Source organism: Somniosus microcephalus, chromosome 4, assembly GCF_052327205.1.
Source record: "Somniosus microcephalus isolate GS21.2 chromosome 4, FLI_Smic_1.0, whole genome shotgun sequence".
NCBI classification, from domain to species: Eukaryota; Metazoa; Chordata; class Chondrichthyes; order Squaliformes; family Somniosidae; genus Somniosus; species Somniosus microcephalus.
Genome location: NC_140990.1, coordinates 241,134,317 through 241,149,042, shown reverse-complemented (window position 1 = coordinate 241,149,042; position 14,726 = coordinate 241,134,317). Strand labels below are relative to the sequence as shown.

Sequence of the window (14,726 nt, the reverse complement as noted above, 5' to 3'; positions counted from 1 at the left end):
GAGGTTTTCATCTCCATATCTGGCAACAAACACTGTTGCTTAGCAACAGCTTCTAAAGAGTCGGCTGCAGCTGCAAGCGTCTCTAGCTGAAGCTGTTGCTATAGCTACAGACCTTGCAGTGCCTGACTGGGAAAAAAAAAGAACGAGAACTAAAAAAACGTATAGAAAACGGCTCCTGATTTTTGCCGTTAGATCGAGTATTCTGGACATACAACCTCCGGATAAACCAAAGTTTCCTGTAGATAGGTTGAGTGAGCAAGAATTTGGCAGATGGAGTATAATGTGGGAAAATGTGAAGTTATCCACTTTGGAAGGAAGAATAGAAAAGAAAAATATTATTTAAATGGAAAAAGACTACAGAATGCGGTGGTACAGAGGGATTTCGGTGTTCACGTACATGAAACACAAAAAGTTAACATGCAGGTGCAGCAAGTAATTAGGAAGGCAAATGGAATGTTGGCCTTTATTGCAAGGGGGATAGAGTATAAAAGTAGGATAGTCTTGTTATAGGGCGCTGGTGAGACACCTAGAGTACTGCATAGAGTTTTCATCCCCTTATTTAAGGAGGGATATACTTGCATTGGAGGCAGTTCAGAGAAAGTTCACTAGGTTGATTCCTGGGATGGAAGAGTTGTCTTATGAGGAAAGGTTGAGCAGGTTGGGCCTATACTCATTGGAGTTTAGAAGAATGAGAGGTGATCTTATATGTTTCAATAAGATTCTGAGGGGCTTGGACAGGGCGGATGCTGAGAGGATGTTTCCCCTCGTGGGGGAATCTAGAACGAGGGGGCATAGTCTCAGAATAAAGGGTCACCCATTTAAGACGGAGATGAGGAGGAATTTCTTCTCTCAGAGGGATCGTGAATCTTTGGAATTCTTTATCCCAGAGAGCTGTGGAAGCTGTCATTGAATATATTCAAAGCTGAGATGGGCAGATTTTTGAGCAACAGGGGAGGCAAGGGTTATGGGGAACAGGCAGGAAAGTGGAGCTGAGGCCAAAATTGGATCAGCCATGATCTCATTAAATGGCGGAGCAGACTCAAGGGGCTGAATGGCCTGCTCCTGCTTCTTATGTTCTATTTCCTTCCCTAAAGGGGGTAAAGCCTCTTAACTACCTGTTAACAGGCAGTTAAGTGGCTGTAATCCTCTTCCCGTCTCGAGGAGACGGGTCCCTGCGCGAGTCAGGGACTCGCCTCCCAGGAAGATGGCACGGAGGCAGGTTGGGGGTGGGGTTGGTACCCGCTCCCAGTTTCTGCCATTTTTCCGGCAGTCCCGCCTCTATACCCGCTTCCCAAAGGCTGACAAAATTCCCCCCTTAGTGTGAGAATATAGCCCAAGAGGCCTTCACTTGCCTTTAACCCTTATAGCAGTTCAGTAAGAAGGTAACTGAGAAACACAAGGCACAAGTTCCAATTATATCATTCCCTTCCTTTTGAATCACCTGGTAGAATAGAAAAACAGATATCATTCACAATTTGCATAACATGACTTCTTAGAGTGCCGGGTCATAGAAACATAGAAGATAGGAGCAGGAGTAGGCCATTCGGCCCTTCGAGCCTGCTCCGCCATTCAACGAGATCATGGCTGATCATCCAAACCCTAGCACCCGGTCCCTACACTGACAGCCATCCCACACAAGCCCTATCCCTGTAACCCCACGTATTTAATCCCCCCCTAACACTAAGGGCCAATTTTTGTCATGGCCAATCAACCTAACCTGCACATCTTTGGACTGTGGGAGGAAACCGGAGCACCCGGAGGAAACCCACGCTCCAATAATCAAATTATGCTCGACAGGTATCAGGATGAACTCTTGGGTACCAGTGCTGAGGGAGTGCTGTACTGTCAGGGGTGCCGTCTTTCAGATGAGACGTTAAACCGAGGCCCCATCTGCTCTCTCCGGTGGACGTAAAAGATCCTATGGCAATATTTTGAAGAAGAGCAGGGGAGTTATCCCTGGTGTCCTGGCCAATATTTATCCCTCAACCAACATAACAAAAACAGATTATCTGGTCATTATCACATTGCTGTTTGTGGGAGTTTGCTGTGTGCAAATTGGCTGCTGCGTTTCCCACATTACAACATTGACTCCACTTCAAAAAGTACTTCATTGGCTGTAAAGCACTTTGAGACGTTCGGTGGTTGTGAAAGGCACTATATAAATGCAAGTCTTTCTTTAATAAAAACAGAAAATGCTGGAACTACTCAGCAGGTCAGGCAGCATCTGTGGAGAGAGAAACAGAGTTAACGTTTCAGGTCGATGACCCTTCATCAGAACTGGAAAAAGCTGGAGATCGAACAGGTTTTTAAGCAAGTGCAGGGACAGGAAAGGGGGGGGGAGGAGAGGAAAGAACAAAAAGGAAAGGTCTGTGATAGGATGGAAGGCAGGAGAGATTAAGAGATACTGCAAAGCAAAGGGAGATGGTAATGGGGCAAGTTAAGAAACAAAAGATGGCTCTAGATGAAGTGTAAATGGCAGAATGAAAGACAGCTGCCATGTGGGAGAGAGAAAAAAAATATATAATAAAATAAATGGAAAAAAAAATAGGGGCAGAGGTTATGCTCTGAAATTGTTGAACTCTATGTTGAGTCCACAAGGCTGTAAAGTGCCTAATCGAAAGATGAGGTGCTGTTCCTTGAGCTTACGTTGAGCTTCATTGGAACAGTGCAAGAGGCCGAGGACGGTGAGGTCTGAGTGGGAGTGGAGCGGAGAATTAAAGTGACAGGCGACCAGAAGCTCGGGGTCACCCTTACGGGCAAAAAGGTGTTCCGCAAACCGGTCACCCAATCTGCATTTGGTCTCCCCAATGTAGAGACCGCATCGTGAGCAGCGAATACAGAATACTAAATTGCAAGTACTACAAGTAAATCGCTGTTTCACCTGGAAGGAGTGTTTGGGGCCCTGGACAGTGGGAGGGGTGCAGGTAAAAGGGCATGTGCTGCATGCATCTCTTGCGCTTGCACGGGAAGGTGCCGGGCGAAGGGGAAGGGGTGTTGGGGGTGATAGAGGAGTGGACCAGGGCGTCGCGGAGGGAGTGGTCCCTTTGGAATGCTGAAAGGGAAGGTGAGGGGAAGATGTGTTTGGTGGTGGGATCACGCTGGAGGTGGCTGAAATGGCAGAGGATGATCCGTTGAATGTGGAGGCTGGTGAGGTGAAAGGTGAGGACAAGGGGAACCCTATCGTGGTTCCGGGAAGGAGGGGAAGGGGTGAGAGCAGAAGTGTGGGAAATAGAACGGACTCGGTCAAGGGCCGTGTCAACCATAGTAGAGAGGAATCCTCAGTTGAGTCTTTCTTTACCAGACTCAGGCAATTCACCATCTACATGACAAAGCAGAGCAATGAACCTGGTAAACAGGACTCCCATCCTTTTTTAAAAGAAACGATTACAGCAAATGGTTTGCAATCTTTCTGGTAATCAAGTTTTTAAACAATTACGTGTTTAGAAATAGACAGGATGTGAAAGACTGCCTCTTAGCGCTCCATCCCTGATCTGATTAATTAACAATTTAAGCAACTTGGCCTGATTAATGCCTGCCACTGGCATTGTATTGTAAATAGGGTGAGAAGCTTCCCGTTGTCTAGCTCATGTAATTGGAGGCATAGCGAAGAAAAGCAACCCAAAGTCACACTACTTAAAAAGTTATAGTTTAGGGAAGCCAAACAACCAAATATATATTTCATATTTTCCTCTGTATAGTAAAATATAGACTGCTCTCCCAGAAAGTCAAAGAAGACATTTTCACAACACTGGCAAACTGCAAATTCCTGATAAGAATCTACACTATATTTAGCTTTTAAGATGTGAGAATGGGATACAGGGTTATTACAAATGCACCAAGGAAATAACAACTTGTATTTATATAGCGCCTTGAACATAGAAAAATGCTTCAAGGGGCTTCACAGGAGCATAATCAGACAAAAATCGACACCAAGCCAAAGGAGGAGTTATTAGGACAGGTGACTGAAACCTGGGTCAAAGAGTTAAGATTTGAGGAGAGGTGGAGATACAAGTAAGGTTTAGGGAGGGAAATCCAAAGCTTAGGGACTAGACAGTTGAAGGCATGGATGCCAATGGTGGGACGAAGGGAATGGGGGATGCACAAGAGTCCAGAATTGAAGGAACGCAAAATTCTTGGATGGTTGTACAGCTGGGGGAAGTTACAGATGGGGCAAGCCCATGGAGTGATTTGAACATGAGAATGATAATTTTAGAACCGAGGTGTTGGTGGACCAGGAGCCAATGTAGGTCAACGAGCACATGGGTGGTGGGTGAGCGGGACTTGGTGCGGGTCAGAATACGGGTAGCAGAGCTTTAGATGAGCTCAAGTTTATGGAGGGTGGTAGATGGGAGGGGCAGCCGGGAGAGCATTGGAATAGTTGAGTCTGGAGGTAATACTGTGTATAGGTGGGCTAGATTGACCAAAGGATTTCTCCTGCCTGAACTTGTTATATGTTACAACGTAAACATGACAGACTGTCGTCTCTGCAACATCTGATCTTCAGTTGTCTCTAATCATTTTGCTCTAATGTTGCTGAAAGTCTGAAAGCAACAGTTATACATACCTTTCTGGTGCAAAAACACAAAAGGAAAAGCGGCCCAACCATGGCTAACAAAAGAAATTAAGGATAGTATTAGATCCAAAGAGGAGACATATAAAGTTGCCAGAAAAAGTAGCAAGCCTGAGGATTGGGAGCAGTTTAGAGTTCAGCAAAAAAGGACCAAGAGATTGATTAAGAGGGGAAAAATAGAGTGAGAGTAAACTTGCAAGGAACATAAAAGCAGATTGTAAAAGCTTCTACAAGTATGTAAAAAGAAAAAGATTAGAGAAGACAAATGTAGGTCCCTTAGTCAGAAATGGGAGAATTTATAATGGGGAACAAGGAAATGGCTGAGCAATTAAACAAGTACTTTGGTTCTGTTTTCACAGAAGAGGACACAAATAACTTCCCAGAAATGCTAGGGGCTATAAATTGAGTAGTTAGTGCCCCGTGCCGAAAATTGAGTGATTGCGCCCCAAGAGGGAAGTGCTCTGCATCCCTCTTGGGGCGCTGCGAGTCAATATCGCAGCGCTACGTGCCGCGATATTGTAGGCCTTCCTCCGCTTCTTAAAGGGGAGGGGTCTTGCGCAACACGACCCAGGGCCCAGCTGGGTCCCCGGGGATCGGGAGTGCCGGCAAAAGAGCCCGGCACTCAAGAGAAGTGCCGGGCTCTTGAAACACAGCCGGCACTCCGCAAGGGGGGTGAGGGGGGTTGTTCAGGAAGCCAGAGATGGGAGCGCAGGCAGCTGCTGGCAGGCGACCAGCAACAAAAATGGCCGCCCCGCATCTCGCCCTTAAATTGCACCACCCCGGCCGCAGGTAGGACCCCGACCCCATCGGACATATCGTTCAGCGGTAAGTCAGGGGGCACTCCCGAAGATCGCGGCCGGGGTGCGAGCGGGGCACTGCGCATGCCGATGACGTCATCACTGGTGGCACAATGCCACGGGATGCTACCAGTTAGCGCCGCCGCTAACCTCCTGCTGAATTTCGTGGGAGGAGCCGCGCCCAGGCGCTAGTTGCTTTGCGCCCTGTTGGCGCAAACAACCTAATTTCAGCCCCCTCCCCCAAGGGTCTAGGGAGAAGGAAGAATTAAAGGAAATTAGTATTAGTAAAAAAAGTGTGCTGGAGAAATTAATTAATTAAGCAGATAAATCCCCAGGGCCTGATAATCTACATCCCAGAGTACTAAAAGAGGTAGCCATGGAAATAGTGGATTGGTCAATTTTTATAGATTATGGAACAGTTCCTGCAGATTGAAGGGTGGCAAATGTAACCCCACTATTTAAAAGAGAGAGAAAACGGAACTACAGACTGGTTAGCCTAACATCAGTAGTAGGGAAAATGCTAGAGTCTATTATAAAGGAAGTGACAACAGGACACTTAGAAAATATCAATGGGATTAGACAAAGTCAACATGGATTTATGAAAGGGAAATCATGTTTGACAAACCTACTGGAGTTTTTTTTGAGGATGTAACTGGTAGAATAGACAAGGGAGAACCAGTGAATGTGGTGTATTTGGATTTTCAGAAGGCCTTTGATAAAGTCCCACATAAGAGGTTAGTGTGCAAAATTAAAGCACATGGGATTGGGGGTAATATACTGGCATGGACTGAAAATTGGTTAACAAACAGGAAACAGAGAGTAGGAATAAATGGGTCTTTTTCAGGGTGGCAGGCAGTGACTAGTGGGGTACCGCAGGAATCAGTGCTTGGGCCCCAGCTATTCACAATATATATTAATGATTTGGATGAGGAAACCAAATGTAATATTTCCAAGTTTGCTGACGACACAAAACTAGGTGGGATTGTGAGTTGTGGGGAGGATGCAAAGAGGCTTCAAGGCGATTTAGACAAATTGAGTGAGTGGGCAAATACATGGCAGATGCAGTATAATGTGGATAAATGTGAAGTTATCCACTTTGGTAGGAAAAACAGAAAGGCAGAGTATTATTTAAATAGTGATAGATTGGGAAATGCTGATGTACAAAGGGCCTGGGTGTCCTTGTACACCAGTCACTGAAAGCAAACATGCAGGTGCAGCAAGCAGTTAGGAAGGCAAATGGTATGTTGGCCTGCATTGCAAGAGGATTTCAGTACAGGAGCAAGGATGTCTTACTAGTTATACAGGGCCTTGGTGAGACCACACCTGGAGTAGTGTGTGCAGTTTTGGTCTCCTTACCTAAGAAAGGATATACTTGCCATAGAGGGAGTGCAGCGAAGGTTCACCAGACTGATTTCTGGGATGGCAGGACTGTCGTATAAGGAGAGATTAGGTCGACTAGGCCTGTATTCACTAGAGTTTAGAAGAATGAGGGGGGATCTCATGGAAACGTATAAAATTCTGACAGGGCTAGACAGACTGAATGCAGGGAGGATGTTTCCCCTGGCTGGGGGGTCTAGAATGAGGGGTGACAGTCTCAGGATACGGGGTAGGACATTTAGGACTCAGATGAGGAGAAATTTCTTCACTCAGAGGGTGGTGAACCTGTGGAATTCTCTACAGACAGCTGTGGAATATATTTAAGAAGTAGATAGATTTCTAGACACAAAAGGCATCAAGGGGTATGGAGAGAGGGCGGGAATATGGTATCGAGATAGAGGATCAGCCATGATCATATTGAATGGTGGAGCAGGCTTGAAGGGCCGAATGGCCTACTCCTGCTTCTATTTTTCCATGTCTGTCTCCAGATACCCTCAACACCACCACCACAAGTAAAATGCACAACGGCCACTTCAAAGTCATACATCCTGCATACTAGACCCCATACAAGTTTCTTACTGCATGAATGCTGAATGGGTTGTTTCCAAAAGGGCACCCATCTATATAAATTTTGATCATGCTCCACCATTCTAGACTGTGTTCCAGAGATCACGATGACCATGAACAGGCCTATGCTTGGTGGGCCTATTCACAAGGGAGTTAGCACACAATCCAGCACTACTCTCACTATTAGTTTGAAGAAAGTGCTACTCACCCTCCTGATCGCCCCCACCTCTGCCGATCACTCCCCTCTCCCAATTACTTTTAAGGACTTACCTGAAGACAGCTGTTGGTGTTATAGCAGCCCAATCTTCAAGTTGTTTTCTCCGGCGTGTTGCCTAGGGCTGCCCATTAGGGGTCCATAGCTCACCGGTTCGATGATAATGAGACCCAAAGCCCAATATTACGTGCGTCTCAGGCCTATCTATTCAGCCGCAGGGATTGTTCTGAATTTCTAGGCCATTGATATTTTCAAAAAACTCAATAAAGCTTGTGAATTATTGAAGCGATAGAACATTAACTTATATATTTATATAGCACCTTTAATATAGAAAAACATCCCAAGGCACTTCACGGGGGCATAATCCAAAAAAGACTGGTAGTCTACCAAAGTAGTCTGAAAACATATGATGTGGACAAATACCTTGTGATTTGAACTGCCATTATATAGGGTTTATGTCACTACATGTCAGAGAGGAGTAGTATGGCTTGTATATGCTGGACTGTGGAAATAGAAATCAACTTTTATTATATATGACATCTATTGTGACTGTGACAAAGGTAAACTATCCCTCCTCATCCTTCTTGACTTGTCTGCAGCCTTTGACACAGTTGACCATACCATCCTTCTCCAACCCCTCTCCACTGTCGTCCAGCTGGGTGGGACTGCACTCGCCTGGTTCCATTCTTATCTATCTAATCATAGCCAGAGAATCACCTGCAATTGCTTCTCTTCCCACTCCCGCATCGTTACCTCTGGTGTCCCCCAAGGATCTATCCTTGGCCCCCTCCTATTTCTCATCTACATGCTGCCCCTTGGCAATATCATCCGAAAACACAGCGTCAGTTTCCACATGTACGCTGACGACACCCAGCTCTACCTCACTACCTCTTCTCTCGACCCCTTCATGCTCTCTAAATTGTCAGATTGCTTGTCAGACATCCAGTTCTGGATGAGCAGAAATTTTCTCCAACTAAATATTGGGAAGACTGAAGCCATTATTTTTGGTCCCCACTACAAACTCCGTTCCCTAGCCACTGACTCCATCGCTCTCTAACATCTGCCTGAGGCTGAACCACACTGTTTGCAACCTTGGTGTCATATTTCACCCTGAAATGAGCTTCCGACCACATGTCCGTTACTGCTTTCTACCGATCTTGCTCTCCTGCGTACTCACAGCATCCAACTTCTCAGTCTATTTACCCAAATGACCTCTGACCTCAAATCAGAGGTCAGCTGTCCTAGTTTTCCTCTTCTCTACATTCTCGTTATATTGAAATCAAAACTCACGATACTGTTTCCTGTTCTAATTCATTCTTACCTCCTTCAGTCTTTCCTTCCTCCTGTTATCCAAAAGATTTAAACCCAAGCTTGACATCACTTATTACTTCTTGAATTATCAAGTCATCTCTTTTGAACCTTGTGAACCATGGCTCCTACCCAGGTTTTTCAAGTTAAAATAATCCTTTTCATAACAGTACGAAGGAGACAAACACCAGTGATACACAGTGTACATGTTGCATTTTATTTTGCAAGGACAAGAACCATGACTTTCCAATGCAAAATTGCTGCTTGAAATGCTGGGTTGTCAAAGCAAATACAGTAATTTATCTGTATTTTTAAAGCTCCTTATTCACAAGTATCATTTAATATGTAATTAGTATAATATGTAAAACAAACTAGGTATTGAAAAACAAAACAAAAAACACATCAAAGGCATTTAAGTGTACATTTCATATTGGCACAAAGTAAAGCAGCAACTTAAAAAAAATTATCAGAAATTAAGACATAATTGTACAGGAAACATTTTATCAACATCTACTAACAGATATATTAAAAGCCTAAAAGTACCACAGCACCTGTCTAAGAACAGTAAAAGGGACTGCTTAGTGCATGGACATTCTAAAAGATTTTGTAGCACCATTAAGCTTTTGTGCCAACCACTAAACTTAATAGTTGACAGGACTGTAAAGCTCGAGGGGTAGGAATTCAGTTCAGTGCAATGCTTTATATTCCACTCTTGTGTTATCGTCAGATCTTAATGTCATTGCAGCAACATTAATTAGTCAATATGGCTTCTACAGTCAAAGCTGACAATGGCCTGTATTCAAATGTAAGCTGTGCAGAATATGCATGGAATGGGGTCTTTGTGTCCCTCAACTGCAGGTTATATTTGTACCATAATTCTAGACATATAATGCACATCAGGGTTATCGGGCCTATTTTTAAATGTATAACAATGCACATTATGTGCAAAAATTGCTTCAAGGTCCATTATCAAAGTTTCACATATTATGCACACCTGGACTGTGGACCCATTTTCCAATGTAAAATGGTGTTATTATACAGCAAAAAATTTTTTAGTGTCTGAATGTTGCGCTGAGTAGGTGACTCCAGGCTTGCTATTGGTCATACGATAAAGGACTGATCCATTAACTGTCTTGAGGGATTGGTTCTAGAGGTTGAGGCTTCTTTTGGCTAACCAATCGCATCTTTTCTCGAATATGTTCTGCTGTAGAGGCCATGTCACTTGGACTTCCAAAGTATTGTTCAGTTCTGGAAAATTAATATTGATAACACATTTACATGTGGAAAAGCAGAATTACTGAAATGCAAAAAATGAAAAAAGCTGGGATATTTTTTGTGGGGAATGGATTACTTTTCTATTTCAATTCTGAGTGATTGAAATCATGCTGTGCAATATTAATAATGAACGCATTATGAAATTTCCCCATCTGTTATCTTAACAAAGCACTTTTGCAGTCTGGGTCTACACACAGTAGGAACGGCATGGAGGCTGCCAACTCATTTAACAAATTAATTAATCCATTTGAAATAAACTAGGAGGTAAGTTGCAAGTTAATTCACCCTCTACCATTTCATCACTCCTTGTAGAGAATGCATCTGATTACTGTCCATCCTCTCCAAACTGCCTATAAAAGAACTCTGTGGGGAAACAGAGGTGCAAACATGCATCTTGTAACTTTATGGTGCTGCAGGTTAGTGCACAGACTACATAAATTAACTACCTTAAGAAGAAAGCACTTTTGAAGTTTTGCTAAAATTTGCTGGATCTTATCCTATTTAGGTGGCAAATGATTCTTCAGACAGATGCACAACTTATACTATTTGATGAGCTTTGTGCTCAAAGTGAGGAATGCTAGTGCTGAAGACTAGAGCACTTTTTTTAATGTTTCTGTTACCCAATGTCAGCATCAAGTACTCCCAAGAACAGTTATAGCATGGATCAGATAGAAAGGAAAACAGTATCTACACTGCCCAAATAATATCCCTTAATCACAGCTTCAGAAAAAACTGTTGTCTTTTCTAATTTTCACACCAGTTATCATTATGATCTCTGGGTGACACTGTAAACTGTACCACTTTTGCAGTCTGGGTCTACACACAGTCGGAACTGCATGGAGGCTGCCAACTCATTTCACACCAGACCCTTACAGTTGCCTGAAGACTTTCAGACTATTGGTCTTAACCTGGCTCAAACCTATGTCCCAAAGGGCAAATGAGAGTATGTTGATCCACTGTGCCAACAAGTTCCCCATAGCATACACTATTAAAGTCAGATACCATAGCCACATCTTACCACCAAAACGGATTACTTCCACCTCCTTAACATTGCCCATCTCTGCCCCTAACTCACACCCTACCGCCAAAACCCCTATTCATGCTTTTGTCATCTGAGATATTTCTCCGATATCCGTCTCGTCAACCTCCATAAAGTCTTAACTTGTTGAAAACGCAGCTTCTCGCCATGTATCCTGTCCTGCAGTCAATCGTATTTGCCCATCACCCCTGTCCTCGATGAACTACGCTTGTTCCCTCACCCCGAATATATTGAATTTAAAATCCTCTTCTTCAAATGTCTACCTTGTCTCTGCAACGTGCTTTATATCCTTATCTACACCCTTCAGTCCTCCAATTCTGGCCTTTTTTTCCATTCCTTCCTCCCAACATTGGTGGCAGAGCCTTCAGCTGCCTTGGCCTTACTCTCTGGAATATTCTCCCTAAACCCCTCTGCCTCTGCACTTTGTAACCAAACTTTCAGCCACCTCTCCTAGCTCTTCCATCATTACATATAATTAATTTGTTTATTCCTTTAATCTATTTTCCCCATCCCTTTGCTGTACAGAGCCTTGGAATGTTTTCTATATTATAGACACTATCTGAATGAAAATTGTTTTCACTTGAAAAAGCAATGAGGATCAGAAAAATTAATCTATTTACCCCACACTATGCCATGCATTAATGTTAGCTGGAAGGATGCAGTGCAGATATATGTCAACAATGTAAATCTTACCCATCTGGATAAATTACAGGCACTGTTAGTCTGTCTAATAGTGATTTTCCAGTGGCTTCAACTTCATCAAATTTTTCTAGAAACTCCTTCCAGGCTTCAGTCTGCTCCTCTAATTGAGAGTTATCCTTCAGTATCTGAAGGAAAAATGGTAATAAATTGTAAAACAAAAAGGTAGTTGTATAACCATGCTCTGAATAAAATTCCAGTCATTTCTATTTAAGAAACATACATATGCAGTTGTGAAGTACGAGTTAGAATATTAGATTTTAGGTATCAAGTTGCCTAAAGAATAGGTGGCACATTGAAGTATAAGTTTGACTGAAAATACATAATGTGGTTTACAAAGTACTGCAATACTATTTTACTGTGGAGATCACTCAATTTTTCATCTACTTGCTAAAATACAGGCATGAAGCAAAATAGAAAATTTAAAATTAAACACATTTATTGCAGCTATACATATGAAAACAGTTATGCGACTACATGATCCTTTAAAAACAAATCAAAACTAAGCAAACATAATTTTAATATCTGATCATATAAATATTGAATAAAAATTAAGCATTCTGTGATATGAAAACTCTCGATGTTGAAAGGTTATTTTATTTAAGCCATTACATTATGCAAAGACTAACCATTTTGGCTAATATTTTAACCTAAAAAATAAAAACTTTTTTAGGGTTAAATGTGACAAATTGTAAGTTCTTAACCCTAGGTAAGTAGCAGCTAAGTTTTCTGAACAATTAATTGTTAAAATAATTCTAATTACATTCATTTAATATGGAAGAGTGAACATGCTGCATGGATGTAAGTGGGATTGGTAGGTTTAGAGACCAATTAGCAGTACTTTTCCCCAGTCTCTGCAGAATGTTGGCTCTTTTAGTAAATACTCAATGGAGACTGGAAACAAATGCACACACATAAGCCACCATCAGTCCTTTAACAGATAGATTCCATCACAACAATATAATGGAGTGAACATGCTATCCTATAGCACTCCAGTGCATCTGCTTCAACAACATAGTTGAATACAGGGTTCCACACAGGGGAACTGGAACTAGGATTATTTGACAATAACCGTAAAAAATAGTTACTGACACTTACTCAGAAGCAAGCACTTCAGTATAATAGGAGCTACTAGGAACTGGAAGTTCCTCTTTTACACAACAAATAATTTGGACAAAGTGTTCCTACAATGGCTGAGTAGGCAATTGTTGTGCGTGATATGGTACTGACTTATACATATCAGGAAGATTCCTGTTGCAAACTGTGGTCTATGATAAATTAGCTAATCTCAACCTTGATGCCTGTCTGGCACTACAACTGACCTCAGTCCCTCAGGTCAAGAGAGGAAAAAACTAATCATCCAGGCTTCCCATTCCTGATTGGCACCCAGTGACCCTTTCTGTAAAGTGTACACATAAATGTCAAACGAGAACAGAATCAGGCTCAGTTATAATGCCCACCCCAAATATATAGCCTACCGATACTCATTGGCCAAGCCCATAAATGAAAAATAACTGAATCACCACATTCAGAAGAGTAGGGGTGAGGAGAAAACTTCACAGGCACTATTGTACATCTAAACACTTCTAGGCTAAAAACTAAATAAAACACAAGCCTTTTCAGCAGCTAAGTTGAATGTGTAAGCCAAATTCAGTCTGTGAATCCGTTCTTCTGATGTCACTGTAAACTGTTTCCAGACTCTGTTCAGTCTTGGTAGTGTCTCTCCTGATGACCTTGTGGTGCATCGTAGGGATTGGCACAGCACCACTGTGGCCTGCAGCAACTGTCTTCCATAATCATAGGTACTCTAGATACAGAGCATCATTAGATGAGATAGAAAACAAGATGTTACTCGGAGTATATATGCACTCTACTGATATCAATTTATTTTACAAAGTTAAAATTCAAAATACTTGTAAAATTGGATTAAAGAAACTTTTGGGTAATTACACTTCATCATTCAAATATTTTGCTTTATCTAAACAGACACATCTATTAAGCAATAGAGTATTTAGAAGTCATCAGCTTACATAGCTTCATAGAATAATTCAAATATGCTAAACTGCCACGAAGCATCAATGTTCTGCTAGCCATAATTCACGTACAGTGTGCTACCATGTTTAGTCAGGATGGGGGTTTTAACAGGAATGATAAATGGGCAGGTTAGGTTAAAATTACATCCAATGTTTCAGGTGTCATCCTTTCATCAGAAGTACACAACTTCCCCTCTCTGCTTTCTGCAGGAACCTTTCCCTAAATATGCCTCCGTTCACTCGTCCATCACTGTGACAATTCACTGACCTTTCAGCACTTTCCAATATAACCAAAGCAGAAGCAACATGTCTATCTGCCTCTTCCCAAGGCCCCAAATACTCCTCCATGTGAACAACAATTTTCATATATTTTCTCCAATCTAGTATATTGCATTTGCTGCTCAAACTGTGGTTTCTACATGTGGGAGGATAAACCTTGATTGCGTGACTGCTTTACTAAACTCTTCCGTTTTGTTCACAAGTATGACCCGGTTCTCTGTGACCAGCCACCTCAACTCTCGTTCCCATTCCCATTATGACCTTTCTGTTTTTATACTTTTATGCTGTTCCAATTAAGTTCAACATAAAATTCAGGAACTGTGTCAGCCTTGGCTCAGTGATAGCATTCTCATTTCTCAGCCCAAAGGTTGAGGGACCAAGCCCCATTCCAGGATGCAATAATAGGCTGTTGCTTTAATTCAAGGAACAATATCTCTGTATCCCTGGCTGCATTACATCGTTTATACCCATGGTGCAGCAGTGCAACAAATGAAGAAAATGTATTGTGGAATTGATACTTCACTGTATATTATGATACTGCCCCCTACAGTAAGAAAATGGAAACGAT

General features: G+C 42.4%; 1 protein-coding gene across 1 annotated transcript in view; it reads right to left on the bottom strand.

The window, feature by feature from the left end:
- Positions 1–9,029: 9,029 nt before the first annotated feature.
- The window catches only part of sestd1 (SEC14 and spectrin domains 1), a 188,165-nt gene continuing 182,468 nt past the window's right edge, over positions 9,030–14,726 (bottom strand). Inside the window, 3 exon segments of the mRNA XM_085985980.1 lie at positions 9,030–10,081; positions 11,841–11,974; positions 13,462–13,653. Coding sequence (XP_085842106.1) covers positions 9,958–10,081; positions 11,841–11,974; positions 13,462–13,653 — 450 coding nt within the window. The 3' untranslated portion in view covers positions 9,030–9,957.